Source organism: Microcaecilia unicolor, chromosome 3, assembly GCF_901765095.1.
Source record: "Microcaecilia unicolor chromosome 3, aMicUni1.1, whole genome shotgun sequence".
Taxonomy (NCBI): domain Eukaryota; kingdom Metazoa; phylum Chordata; class Amphibia; order Gymnophiona; family Siphonopidae; genus Microcaecilia; species Microcaecilia unicolor.
The window spans coordinates 526,759,639-526,774,918 of record NC_044033.1 but is presented as its reverse complement, the minus strand read 5'-3'; the positions used below and the strand labels follow the sequence as shown (position 1 = coordinate 526,774,918).

Genomic DNA, 15,280 nt, shown 5'->3' with positions numbered 1-15,280 from the left:
AACTTGTCACAAAAACTAAGTCAAAACGATGGCTGTCAGTCCAATCAAGACAATCCATACGCTGTTTTAACAAAGACAAATGCTGTCAGGTTTTTGTCATGCCGAATCTCCGATGGCATTGCATTCCATTCCAGAATGCCAGCAACAGTGAAATACTCTCTCTTGTGCTTTCAAGACAGAAAGCACAAAAATCTGGTACTACTAATCTACAAATAGTTGCTTTACCTTTTTTGAGATGCGGTGACCATAACCGCATACAGTATTTGAGGTGCAGTCGCACCATGGATCGATACAAAGGCATTATAATATTCTCAGTTTTGTTTTCCATTCTTTTCCTAATAATTTCTAACATTCTATTTGCTTTCCTAGATACCGCTGCACACTAAGCAGAGGGTTTCAACTATCATCAACGATGACGCCTAGATCCTTTTCCTGGTCGATGACTATTAATATGGAACCTTGCATTACATTGCTATAATTCGGGTTCCTCTTTCCCACGTGCATCACTTTGCACTTGCTCACATTAAACGTCATCTGCCATTTGGATGCCCCAGTCAGTCTTGTAAGGTCCTCTTGTAATTTTTCACAACCCTCTTGCGATTTAACAACTTTGAATAACTTTGTGTCACTGACAAATTTAATTACTTCACTAGTTATTCCACTCTCTAGATCATTTATAAATATGTTAAAAAGCAGCAGTCCCAGCACAGACCCCTGGGGAACCCCACTATCTACCTTCTTCACTGAGAATACTGACCATTTAACCCTACTCTCTGAAGGATCTAGGGCAGTGATGGCGAACCTATGGCACGCGTGCCAGAGAGGGCACGCAGAGCCCTCTCCCTTGGCACGCGCGCTGTCGCCATCACTGGTCCGCCCACTCTCCCTCCCAGTTCGGCCTTCCTCCCGCCCTCCCTTCAACCCAACGAGCAACAGGCCGCCCCCGCCCGTCCTCCCTCCCTCCCAGCACCAGGAACCCCCCTCCTCCTAAAATTTAAAAAGCGTACCTCCTCGGCTCGGAGTCGGGGTTTAGAGCTTGAGAGACAGGGAAGGCCGAAGGCGCGTCGAGCGAAGCACACACACTTCGCTGCCGCTACGGACGCACGCCGCCTAAACCCCGACTCCGAGCCGAGGAGGTACGCTTTTTAAATTTTAAGAGGAGGGGGGTTCCTGGTGCTGGGAGGGAGGCCTGCCTGATGGTGGGTGCTGGGTGAGGCCTGATGGTGGGTGCTGGGTGGGAGGGAGGCCTGATGGTGAGTGCTGGGTGGGAGGGAGGCTTGCCTGATGGTGGGTGCTGGGTGGGACGGAGGCCTGGTGTTGGGTGCTGGGTGGGAGGGAGGGAGGGAGGCCTGCCTGATGGTGGGTGCTGTGTGGAAGGGAGGCCCGATGGTGAGTGCTGGGTGGGAGGGAAGCCAGATGGTGGGTGCTGGGTGGGAGGGAGACCTGATGGTGGGTGCTGGGTGGGAGGGAGGCCTGATGGTGGGTGCTGGGTGGGAGGGAAGCCTGATGGTGGGTTCTGGGTGGGAGGGAAGCCTGGTGCTGGGTGCTGCCAGGTGCTGAGAGGGAGGGCAGGGGGGAGAGGAGGGTGGCTGGACATTTGTGGCTGGAGGGGAGAGGAGGGTTGCTGGACATGGATGGAGGGCAAGAAATGAAGAAGAAAGGAGAAAAGTAAAGAAATCAATGGAAAGGAAGCCCTGGAAACGGAGTTAAGAGAACAGATAGAGAGCAGCAGAATCAGCGACTAGAACCAATATGGATAGAAAAACAAAATCACCAGACAACAAAGGTAGAAAAAATCATTTTATTGTCATTTTAGTGTTTGGAATATGTCCAATTTGAGAATTTACATCTGCTGTCTTATTTTGCACTTGGTATACTGGAGCTGTAACAGCTTACAGAAATGATTTATAATGGAAGAAAATCATGTTATTTTTTTCTCCTATACTAGTATAATATTTTCAAAGATGTCTGTTTATATGCGCCATGGCTGGTGTAAGGGGTGTGGCTATCATAGGGGTGGAGTCATATGTGGTGACCCCGCCCATAATGAGTACCGGCACTTTGCGATAAATAATTCGATTTTGGGTTGCTGTTTGGGCACTCGGTCTCTAAAAGGTTCGCCATCACTGATCTAGGGAAGCATGAACAACAGTCTAGAATTTGGTAGCTAAGATTTAATACTTAAAAATGCAGGGTCGTGAATTTGTGCTGCAAAAACCCAAGGAAGCACTGCAGTATAGCCCAGTGAAATACTTCTGTGCACAAAAGAACGTGATCGTATGTGATGATCTCATGGTGCTCAAACAAGTAGAAAAGGCAATGACAAAAGCTAGGAGTATGCTTGGGTACATAGAGGGGAATGGCCAGCAGGAGAAAGGAGGTGATAATACCTCTGTATTAATTTCTGGCTGGAGACCTCATTTAGAGCATTGTGTACAATTCTGGAGACCACACCTTTAAAAAGATTTGAACAGGATAGAGTTGGTCCAGAGGGCAGCTACTAAAATGATCTGTGGTCATTATAAAGCATATGGGCACAGACTTAAAGATCTCAATATGTATACTTTGGAGAAAAGGCGGGAGAGGGAAAATATCAGAGAGATGTTTAAATATTGCCAAGATATAAATGCACAGGAGGTGAGTCTCTTTCAACTGAAAGGAAGCTCTGGAATGAAGAGACAAGGGAGGAAGGTGAAAGGGGACAAACTCAGAAGTAATCTAAGGAAATACTTCTTCATGGAAAGGGTGGTGAATTCATATATATGGTGGAGACAAATACTGTTATCTGAATTCAAGAAAGCTTGGAACAGGTACATAGGATCTCTAAAGGAGATGAAAAGGATCGCAGATGGTATGGACGGAAAAGGCTATATGGTCTTTATCTGCCGCCATTTTCTATGTTTCTAACTTAAAGTTCGGATACTTTGAATCTTCAGATTTAACTGAAAATTGGTTACTGTTTAGACGGCTAAAACATAGCCAACCAAGAAGTCAGAGAGCTGTTTGTCATACACCTGTACCCGAATCAATTCCTACTGTTGCTCCTGGTGCCACGAGCGCGGTGGCTAGACCATGCCTCCCTACACCATCGCAGGAAGTGAGGCATCTGTCCACACTTACTTTTTCTTTAAATTAGCACCCTCTACTCCCGTGGCGAACACACCAAAGGTGCATGACAAAGGAGCATGGTGTGCTCTTCTGAGTGTCCTCCTTCTGGCTATTATTACTGCTATCCTGATAACAGCAGCCCTGTCTGTTCTATGTGGACATAAGAACATAAGCACCGCCATACTGGGAAAAGACCAAGGGTCCATCAAGCCCAGCATCCTGTCTCCAACAGTGGCCAATCCAGGCCTCAAGAACCCGGCAAAAACCCAAAAACAAAACAAAAATTTAAATTAATAATGTTCAATGGACTTTTCCTTCAGGAATCTGTCCAAACCCCCTTTAAACTCAGCAAGGCCAACTGCTGTCACTACATTCTCCGGCAATGAGTTCCAGAGTCTAACTACACGCTGAGTAAAGAAAAACTTGCTTATTATCTGGACAGTGAACTGAATATCACCGCTATCCAGATAGTGGCAGCCCTGTCTGTTCTGTCTGGACATGCCATGGCCACGGAGTTGACCTGAACATTTTTGGACAAGTTTGTATAAGCAGAGACCTGATCTATGGATTTGAGCGAGGCTTTTATCCCATTCTTTGCCTATGCGTAAAGCATTCACTGAATCCAACACACAAAGTCCATGATTTTGGTGAACAATTACTCAAGGCAATACTTACTGTTCACTCACGTGCTGAGGTGGAGCTGATCTAGCTGTCCCTTTCCCGCTCATCTGCTCTACTTGCTTAGTCTCATGTTCTTCTAGCTGAACACTGCTCTTACAGTGGCAGTTCACATTCAGTTCAGCTGAGCCTCCGTCTTCATTTCTACCTGAAAAGCCAGTCTTGAGAAGTGGTCCTTCTAAACACAATCTCTTCTTCACTGGAATGATCAAACATAACGTTATGTACAAACACTCAATCTAAAGATACTCACAGTAATAACAATTTTGCCTCTTATGTTCAATTAGATTAAATGGTGGCTTATAGGCCCTAAAATAAGAGGTGTAAGAATAGGGCATCCACCTCGTACTTCCCTTTTGCAGGGGCAGCTCTGCTAACACTACCTCTCTAGTTGACGCTCCATCCTGCCTCCTGTTTGCTGGGTCCTGGGTTACTAGCTCTAGATTGGGCTCCATGCCTCTCAGCTGGAAAAAAAAGTCTCCACAGGTCCACCTCCTGCTTCACTGAGATAATAACGGTAAGATCTTAGTTGGCCATTTTCCTTTCCTGTGGTAAGCCTCTGCTTCAGAAAAATTCCTCCACAGCAAGGTTCCTCTGTGCTTATCCCAACTTTTACCCCTCACTTCCTCCACAGCTAAGGATCCTCTGTGCTTATCCCAGGCTTTACCCTCGATTCCTCCACGTCTAAGGGATCCTCTGTGCTTATCCCAACTTTTACCCCTCACTTCCTCCACAGCTAAGGATTCTCTGTGCTTATACCAGGTTATACCTTTGATTCCTCCATGTCTAAGTGACCCTCTGTGCTTATCCCAGGCTTTAACACTCATAGCTAAGGATCCTCTGTGTGGTTATGCCAGGGTTTAAATCTCACTCTCCCCACAGCTAAGATTCCTCTGTGCTTACCCCACTTTTTATCCTCGGCTACATCTTGCTGCTTCTCGGGATTCTGCCAGGTTCTTTTGACCTGGACTGGCCACTGTTAGAGACAGCAAACTAGATGGACATTTGTTCTGACCCATTATGGCAACTCTTATCTTTTTCTATTGGCCTGGGAGTTTAGAACTAGTGTCTAGCCCAGTGATTCTCAACCAGTTTGTCGGGACACACTGGCGTGTCGCCAAGGGATGAGAGGCGAGTCACAAAAACATTTGGTGTGGACAGCAAGCCTGTGTTTCATTTACAACCATCAGTGCCTGCAAGCTGAGTAGACCAGCAATCTTGAGAGTCAGGTTCTTGAAATTCCCACAACCAGTCCATGTTCTGCTTCCCTTCTAGTTTATTATTTATTAAAAATTTTCTATTCCGCCTACACCTTGGCGGATCACAAATCAACACACACAATAACAAAACACATAGCAGAAAAATAACACAAACACTTCAATTCCACACATGTTCAAATAAATTGGTCTTCAATAATTTACCAAATTGAACCCTGTTGTTACCTAAATAGTCTAAGCAATGGATCACGTGACGCCATGACCGAGAGAGGCTGTTAGAACAGGCTTCTTCGGCTCCCGTCACCTCCTTCATCTCGTTTTTTTCTAGCCTCCGAACCTTAAATTGGTTTTTCCCAGACTCAGGACGTGTCTAAGTGATAGGGCAAGCGATCCACAGCCCAGTGCCACTGGCATGGCAGCGAGAAGCACACAAAAAGAAAAGCTTCGCGGCAAGGGTGTGGAGGACAAAATGGCACCGCCTGCAAACCCACCCAGCCCAACAGTATCGTCAGCATGGATCGCCGAAATTACCGCAGGAATGTCTGCTGTTCTTGAGGATGTTAGAACGCAGATTGTCCCCCATTGACTCAAAATTAGAAAAGGTACAAACGCAACTTACAGAGCTGTCTCGGGACTGTGTGGCCTTTCAGATGCGTGCGAGAAAGGTCAGTGGTGGAAGAATCACAGGATTCCCTAAAGAAGAAACTGCTTGCCTTGGAGGAGAAAGTAGAGGACCTTGAAAATAGGTCCCGAAGGAATAATATTCGCATGGTGGGGCTGCCTGAGTCTGTTTTGGACAAGGACCTTGGGACATTTCTGTTGCGTTGGATTACAAAAGAACTACAGTTCCCAAAATGCTTAGGGACCCTGCATATTGAACAGACTCAACGGTTGGGTCCATGACAGGCAGGAGCAATCAAACCACAAGTAGTAATTCTGCGGTTCTTGAATTATGCCCACAAACAGGAAGTGTTGCAGGCAACCAGATCAGGCAAGCATTTAAAATATGAAGGAGTGCAAGCTCATTGCTTTCAGGATTATTCAGCCAGGGTGGCAGCAAAGCACCACACTCTCTCAGAGGTGTGCTCCAAATTATTCAATAAGAAAATTAGATTTGCTCTGCAATACCCGGAAAGACTGCGAGTTACCCACAATGGAGTTACATAGTTTTATGAATCGGCGGAGGCAGCCCAGGAGTTTTTGGCATGTTTGGAGGGAACAGAATCTGAAGATCGCTGAGGACTGGGGTTGCAATATGTTATTGGATACCCGATGGCGTCATGACTTCAGTAGCAAATTAATTGCTCTCCTTTTGGACGGCGTGCACTAGACTGGATGGGACTCTGAAGGCTCATGGACCTGTTGCCCGAGCCTGGCAACCCAGGAAATTACTTTTACCTTATTCTACTGTGCTGCTTTTGGTATTGGGGTGGCTCAGCTGCTAGTCTTATCACCAATGGGTTTTCTGTGTTGTCAATTGGAGTCTAAAGCAAGCACTATGTACCTAGAACTATACACTGCTATTGGTGCTGGCTCCTCGCTTTAGCCTAAAAGTGTACCTGCTTGAATGCAGATGCTCAGGGCTGTCCTGGGGGCCTGTTTTTTTTTTTTTGTTTAATCTGTAAGGGTGATAGAAGTTTGGCGATCAGGGGATGGATGGGATTGTGTGACTGCATTTATGTATCCTGCTAAAAGCTGACTGTAGATTAAGGGGATGGAACCATTTAAAGGGGAGAGTGAAACAGTACTAGTCGCTCTCATGACTAAATTCAAACAAATGATTGCAACTGGAAAGAACATTCTACTCCTACAATTTGACATGTCAAGCGCCTTCGACATGGTTGTTCATGGAATACTACTACATATCCTTGAGTACTTCGGAATTGGAGGTAACGTTCTCAATTGGTTTAAGGGATTCCTAACTACACGATCATACCAAGTGACATCTAACTCGACTACCTCAGCCACATGGACACCTGAATGTGGAGTCCCACAGGGATCCCCCCTCTCGCCGACTCTATTCAATTTAATGATGATACCCTTGGCCAAACTACTATCAAACCAAAACCTCAACCCATACATATACGCAGACAACGTAACGATCTACATCCCATTTAAACAAGATCTAAAGGAAATTTCAAATGACATCAACCAAAGTCTCCACATCATGCACTCATGGGCGGATGCATTTCGGCTGAAACTTAATGCAGAAAAAACCCAATGCCTAATACTCACCTCTCAACATAAGAACAAATTCACAGCCATTAACACACCAAATCTGAACCTTCCAATTTCGGACACCCTAAAAATTCTTGGAGTTACCATCGATCAACATCTAACACTCGAGAACCATGCGAAAAACACAACCAAGAAGATGTTCCACTCAATGTGGAAATTAAAAAGAGTAAGACCTTTCTTCCCAAGAAATGTTTTCCGTAACCTGGTACAATCAATGGTGCTCAGTCATCTAGATTACTGCAACGCATTCTACGCCGGCTGTAAAGAACAGATAATCAAGAAACTTCAGACAGCCCAGAACACAGCAGCTAGACTCATATTCGGCAAAACAAAATATGAAAGTGCTAAGCCCCTACGAGAAAAGCTGCACTGGCTCCCGCTCAAAGAACACATCACGTTCAAGGTTTGCTCCCTAGTTCACAAAATCATTCATGGAGATGCACCAGCCTACATGTCAGACCTGATAGACTTACCACCCAGGAATGCCAAAAGATCATCCCGCACATTCCTTGATCTGCACTTCCCTAGCTGCAAAGGTCTAAAATACAGATTAACGCACGCATCAAACTTTACTTACCTGAGCACACAGTTTTGGAATGCACTGCCGCGCAACTTAAAAACAATCTACGAATTAACGAACTTCCGAAAACTACTAAAGACCCATCTCTTTAACAAGGCATACCACAAAGATCAACCAATGTGAACGTACACAAGTCCTCCACATACATTCAGAACTGTCTTACATTATCTGCTTGCTATACTACCATCACGTTTTTTTCATTATCATGTTGCCTAAGATCCTTCTTGTTACACTACTATCATATGTCTTTTCATTATCTTGTTGCCCAGGATCCTACTGTAACACTGGATGTCTATTTTCTATTTTCTAATGTATTTCCACCACTCATGATGTATTGTAAGCCACATTGAGCCTGCAAAGAGGTGGGAAAATGTGGGATACAAATGCAATAAAATTTATTTATTTAAATTATTACCAAGTATTGCAAACAATCCGCCACACAAGGAGGGGAGGAGTTTACCAGAGAATTCTTCAACAAGAACAGAAATGGATTTTTAAACTCTGCTCTCTTCACCCAATAGGTTTAAACACCCGTGTTGAATAGTGTCATTTCTTCTAGGTCCCTGATAGGCTGAGATACTGACAGCGTCTGACGTCAGTACAACTATATTACATCGATGATCAGCTGTTGGTCAGATGACAGTATGAGCGTTGTGAAGCCGTGCTGGCTATTCTTTCAGTACGGTACTTAATGCATGTAGCCTAGTTCTACTATATACAGTATGTCGGAGTTTGTTTAGTCTTTGCTGACTGAATGTTTTTTTCTACAGTGCGACACCGAGACCCTGAAGCAGCCTTGGGAAACGCTGGCCACCGTCAGCTCGGCCCACGAATAGAGGAGAGCAGCAGCACAGGATTACTTAGAGCAACCCAATCTAGATGCACCTACTTGAAAGATAAGTGACGGTGCTATTTTTGTTACTGTATATTGAAAATTCTATTAAAACAGCAGAACTGTGATAAGCTATACTGGCAGGAAATACGTTGCATCAGAAGGTTTTTGGCCAATGATGAAGGCAGGATCCTTTGAGCCGTTCTAGCTTTAACAGATATACCAAAGATCTGTAAGCTCTTTGAGGCCTTTTTTCCTGTTAAACAGCAGACTGCAGTGCATATAAGTTAATCATAGTCATTTTTGAGCAGCAGATTTTGTTGCGTGTTAAGTATAGATTCTAGCATATCTGCAACCGGAATGTTGCATATTTTAGTAGATATATATATATATATATATATATATACATACACATATATAGTTATATTGCAAGTGAGAAACCTGAGACTGATGAGGGGCTCTTTGATAAGGGATAGGCATATTCATACTAAAAACGTATGCTTTATTCAGCTGTGAATTTTAGTGTTTGGTATGTCACATACATGATCGTCGTCAGTCAGGCGTGTCACAAAAGAAGAAAAGTTGAGAACCACTGGTCTGGCCTACAGCAAAGGGGCGCAGCAGAGAACAGTGCTGCATCATAAAGCCCCCCCCCCCCCCCCCCCCCCAAGTTACAATCCGATGCAGCAAGGACTAGCTGGAGCTCAGTTAAAAGGAGCCACTGGGAAGAAGAAAGCTGTTTACAGCAAATCGAAGGCTAACCAGTTAGCAAGAAGAATCCCTATTGCTAAGTTTCTTTTCACTAAAGCTTCCCATTCTAGTCCACCAATATTCATTCCTGCTCCAGCTCTGTGACCGGTTTCCAATTCTAGTTCCAGGCCTGCAGTTCCAGTTCACTTTTAGCACTTGCTTCAACCTACTCACTTGCTTGACAATGCCACTTCCACTCCAGCTCTTGTAGCTTACAAGTGCTAGGTCTCCATTTATAAGTGCAGCTCCTGATTCATAGATGCATCCCAGTCCATGCCAGGCCTAGCCTTAGCGTACAGAGCTTGGCCTCACTGTGAGCCTTATAAAGTAGTTTAAGGGATCTCCCAAACCCACTTTCACAGATAACCTAAACTCAGAATCAGAGACAACCCACTAATTTCTCAAAAAGCCACTGCTGCATCTATTTATATACTTAAAACATCTGAAAGTCTATCATAGGGCATAGCCATTCTATTTTGGGTGGGCCAGAGAACAAAGTGGGTGGCACACAACTCCCCCCACCTTCCATCCCTGCTTACCTCAGCACCAGCAACTCCCAATAAATACCTTAGATGGTGGGGATCCCCAAGCCCCCGACAGGTAATGGTCTCCCGGTGGAGGTGGTGGAGTCAAGGACTGTTCCAGAATTTAAAAAGGCATGGGATAAGCATGGAACAGGAAGAATTAGGGGTTACAGAGGATGGGCAGACCGGATGGGTCATGTGGCCTTTATCTGCCGTCATGTTTCTATGTTTCTAAAGAGGTCCTGTGGCGGCCAGAACAACTCATTCCCCTATTCGCTGCAGCAGACAGCACTGTCTACACGCCGCTATTCCCCCCACCCCACCCGCGCATGCACCGGGGGAGGGGGGGGCTTGGCAGAGCCTGGACAGTGCTGCTGGCTGAAGCAAATAGGGGAATGCGCCGTTCTGGCTACCGGAGAACCTCTTCAACTGGTGGGTGCTTGGGGATCCCCGTCAGCCATAACAAGGGTGCCAGAACTTCAGGTCCACCCGGACCCAGACCCACTCGTGGCTATGCCACTGGTCTGCCATATCCCCTCTCTCTCCTTTAGGCCTTTATTTCTTAAAAGTTCAATGTGGGATCAAGTTAAGAAGACAGCGATTAAGAAGACATTTGAAAGTGCCACTAACAAGATTGAAGATGGCAATGGAACCAGAAGTTTCCAAGATGATGAACTGTTGCTCAGTCTGAGATCTTCCTTATGTCCAGATGTCTAATCCTTTGCTTTGAACAATTAATACGAAATGGCTTTCGATTAAGTTTGATTTTTTATGTATTCCCATTTAAAGAGAAGCATCATACTACATACTGTTCTAAGGGAACGAACTACACAGTGGATGGGCACAAGAAAATCCACAGAAGAAACAAGTTTTTATTTTTCAGAGACTTATTTTGATTACGCACAAAATTTAGTTAGAACCAATTATACTACAATATTTTCAAAATATATGCTTATCACAAGAAAAAAGTAGCTACTGCAGGTTCTTACCTGCATCTGGTTGAGTTAGTTTGTCAGGAAGAAAGTTTCCCTTAGTAGCAGTTTTAAATAATCGTGCACGGGAACTGCTGATTCTTCTCACTTCCACTGGGTCCAAAGGAGGCTTTGGAAGTGAAAGAGCAGACTCCTCTTCATTTGCAGGAGGCACAGGAAGTTTAGGTCTCTGTTACAAATGCAAATATATAAGATACCTTTGAAGATTAACAATTACAGGCAGGGGTGTGCTGGTAAATTTTTAACAACGGGCTCTCTCTCCGGGCATAGCCAGCCCTGAATTGTTTTTGAGGGGACGGGGAATACATGCCTCTCTCTCCCCTCCCTTCTGCTGGCACGCTAGGCATACCTTTGCCAAGCCCCACCAGCCAATAAATGAACAGCCACCATTCTCTGCTGCTTGTTTCTGGCTCTGAGCAGCATGATGGAACCTTCTTGCGCTTGCATGAAAAGTCCCAGCCTGATGCTCAGAGTCAGAAACAAGGAGCAGGGAGCAGCAGCAGTCTATTTACTTGGCTGGTGGGGGCCAGCATCACTGCCAGCAAAGTAAAAGAAAATTCAGGAGGGGGCCCAAGCCCACATTTTGGGAGTCAGTTGTTAAAGTAGCCATGGGGAGGCCTACTTTAACAACCGGCTTCCAAAATTCTTAAAAACTTAAACGGCTCTTGCGAGCCTGTGAGAGCCTGCTCCAGCACACCACTGATTACAGGTAACAATATCCTTTTGGGGGCTTGTCACACACACACACCCCTTTCTAATGCTCACTGAAAAATATTTAAAATTACATCTACAAACCATAAAATCAAAATAGAATAAAATATACCTTTGAAAACATTACCAATATGTAACCCTCTCAAGGAACAATATTTAAAGCTTTCTTCAATAATATCAATAAATCTCCTGTAAAATCCAATCTGCAATCCTGATCAGTTGGCTATTTGTGGAATCGACTTCCATTTTGTTTAAAATCATGTACTCATTATCTTATGTTTAGAAAGAATCTGAAATCTTTTTTTTTTTATTTCATAAAGTTGGTTTATCTGCTGCTTAATTAATTGGATCTGTTGAATGTTGAGAAAATTTGTATTTGTAATTCCTGAACAAATTGGTCTGGTTCTTGTTTTATGGAATCCGTTCCTGAACTAAATAGGTATAGGTGAAATACAAGAACTGGTGTAACATAACATAACGTCATTCTGACTTTGAACACAGGGTGCTGGTGAAAGGGTGCTTCGATGGCAACTTCAGTAGTTAGAAACTAAGGACAAGGCCGGGCAGACTTCAATGATCTAATGTCCCAGAAATGCCAAAGAGAGACAATGATCAAGCATTTTATATCGCATTCATTGCTGGTTTAATCATGACTTGATCAGGAGTGTGACTGTTGGGCAGTCTAGACCGTTCAGGTCTTTAACTGCCATCGTTTACTATGAAAGCAAATGGAAACCTCTGAAAAGAGACAGAAACTGAAAAATGGTAGCAGATAAAGACCCCAAATGGCAAGTCACTTAACCCTCCATTGCCCCAAGTACGAATAAGTACCTGTATATACTATTATTATTAATTACATTTGTACCCTGCGCTTTCCCATACATAGCAGGTTCAATGCGGCTTACATAGTAAATAGAATTACAAAGTCTTGTAGGAGAATGTTACAAGTTGTAGTAAACATAGTAGTAGTGGGGTTTTGAGGATATGTAAATTGAGCATGGAGCGGTAAACAAAGATAGGATGAGCAAAAGGAGAAGAGATTGGGAGGAGTAGGAAGGATGGAGAGGAAGAGATTGAGGAATGAGCATAAGGAGATTGTGAGACACGGTCAAAGGTATAATAATCGTCGGGGCAGGAATCATGTGGGTGGGCTTAAAAAGTTAAGTTGGGTCATTAGGGTAAGCTTTCTTGAAGAGATGGGTCTTCAACATTTTTCTGAATGGTAGATGGTCGTTGATTGTTCAGATGGATCTTGGCAGAGCGTTCCAAAGCTGGCTGCCCAAAAAGGAGAAACTGGATGCATAGGAGGTCTTGTATTTAATACCTTTGCAGTTTGGAAGGTGTAAATTGAGGTAAGTACGAGAAGACGATGATCTATTTCTGGTTGGGAGGTCGATGAGGTTATTCATGTAGTTAGGGGATTCTCCATATATGATCTTATGAATCAGAGTGTGGACTTTAAAATGTATTCTTTCTCTGATTTACTATGTAAACCGCTTTGAATGTAGTTACAAAAACCAAAGAAAGGCGGTATATCAAGCCCCATTCCCTTTCCCTACCCATGCCCATCCATGCCATCTACTCTTCCTTTCACTCCTTTAGAGATCCTATGTACTTGTCCCAAGCTTGCTTGAATTCGGATACACTTTTTGTCTCTACCACCTCCACCAGGACACCATTCCATGAATTCACTACCCTTTCTGTGAAGAAGTATTTCCTCAGGTTACTTCTGAGTCTGTCCCCTTTCACCTTCATCCTATATGTTTCCTCGTTCCAGAGTTTCCTTCCATCTGAAAGACTTGCCTCCTGTGCATTTATGTTGCATAAGTATATAAATGTCTCTCCCACCTTTATTCCGAAGAGTACATATTGTAATCTTTAAGTCTGTCCCCATACGCTTTACGACAAAGACCACTGACCATTTTAGTAGCCACTCTCTAGACCGACTCCATCTTGTTTATATCCTTTTGAAGGTGAAGTCTCCAGAATTGTACACAATAATCTAAATAAGGTCTCATCAGAGTCTTGTACAGAGGCACCAACACCTTCTCTCTATGCACCCAAGAATACTCCTGGCTTTTGTCATTGCCTTTTCTACCTGTTTGGCCACCTTAAGATCATCACATACAATCGCACCCAAATCTCGCTCCTCTTTTGTGAACAAAAGTTTAACCCTGAATTGTACCACCCCCTCAGGCTTTTGCAGGCTTTTAAATATGGTGGGATTGGGAACTTGACGATATAGTACATAAGTAATGCCACACTGGGAAAAGACCAAGGGTCCATTGAGCCCAGCATCCTGTCCACGACAGTCTATTTCCTGGACAGACCATTTTAGGCTATCATATTGATTGTCGAGTGAGCCTTGTTTTTCTAACACCTCGGTAGAGAGACATTTCTCTTGCCGTAAATCTTATGAGAATCAGGCTCTTAAGGAAGTATGGCTTCCACTTTACAAATTTTGTTCTTTAAGAATTTACAGATAAGCGGAATACTGCTTTGCACCAATCCCTTGAACAGATTGAGCCCTTGGGCTGTTAGATATATATATTTTTATTTATTTATTTTTTTTTAAAGGAGATTGCATATTACTCCTTGGTTAACTGCAGAGTTACAAACTCAGAAACGTGTTATGTGTAATGCCAAACGTTGTTTGAGGAATCTTGATGGGGATAGACAGAAGGTAAGGGTTCTGTAACAAGGGTATAGGCAAGCGGTTGATAGGGGTGAGTTAAAGACTCAGAAATTTGTCTAGTAAAATACAGAGCACTTGCACTACCAGCTTTTCAACACTGTTGAATCATTAATCACTAAGGGGTTCCTTTACTAAGCTGTGGTAAGCGCTAGCAAAAGCTTACTTAAACCTAAGATGACCTTACCACGGGACTCGTTCTGGCATCATACAGTAATTTTTGTATCTGTGTCTACAAGCCACACATTAAAAAGTGTTTTATTTTTTTTTAGTGCAGAGGGGTTGTCTCTGGGGGGTGGACAGTTGGCGTTTCCACACTAATCTGTTAGCGAATCTACATTACGCATTAACTGATTAGCACTCGAGCCCTTACCGCCTACAAAACGGGTGTCAGCAAGTGCTCATACGCTAATACTTTTTAATGGTCTGTGCTGATGGCAAAATTAGTGCATGGTCATTAATGCAAAAAATAGAAAATCAGCTATTTTCCAGCTGTGGTAAAAATGGCCATAGTGCATGGGGAAAAACTGCGTATTGGAACAATAAAGCCACTTTTCACCCCAGCTTAGTAAAAGGACTCCTAAGGAGCATAAGATGGATGTGGATGCTTGTGTTGCGAAGGTTTCTAGGATTTGTTCTGCATTTGCAGTCCAGTCGCCAATTCCTAATTCTGAGACTGTGTTGTTGGAAGGGAATTGGCTGGAATTTTCTTTGTCTGAGGATGATTTGTCTTTCCTTCTAAAATTGTTGAATTCCAAAAACTCTCTTCTGCTCTCCATCTAAACTGAAAGCTATGCAAGGGGAGAGTGCTCTGTATTTATAGAATTGGTGAATGAATCATTAAGACGAGTCTGGTACCATCTCAATTAAAACCTGCAAAGTCTTTCCATCTGTTCCAAAAAGGTAAAGGGGGAGGGAGGGTGTTGGTTTGGATAATGTTTCCAATTTCTGACTGATC

At 43.8% G+C, this 15,280-nt stretch overlaps 1 protein-coding gene across 2 annotated transcripts in view; it reads right to left on the bottom strand.

Annotated features, from left to right (window-relative positions):
- The window catches only part of ARMC2 (armadillo repeat containing 2), a 179,302-nt gene that overhangs the window by 120,258 nt on the left and 43,764 nt on the right, over positions 1-15,280 (bottom strand). For both annotated transcript variants that reach the window (XM_030199186.1, XM_030199187.1), the window contains exons 4-5: positions 10,917-11,088; positions 3,784-3,985 (exon numbers count right to left, since the gene is read on the bottom strand). In XM_030199186.1, coding sequence (XP_030055046.1) covers positions 3,784-3,985; positions 10,917-11,088 — 374 coding nt within the window. The remainder of the gene's footprint in view (positions 1-3,783; positions 3,986-10,916; positions 11,089-15,280) is intronic.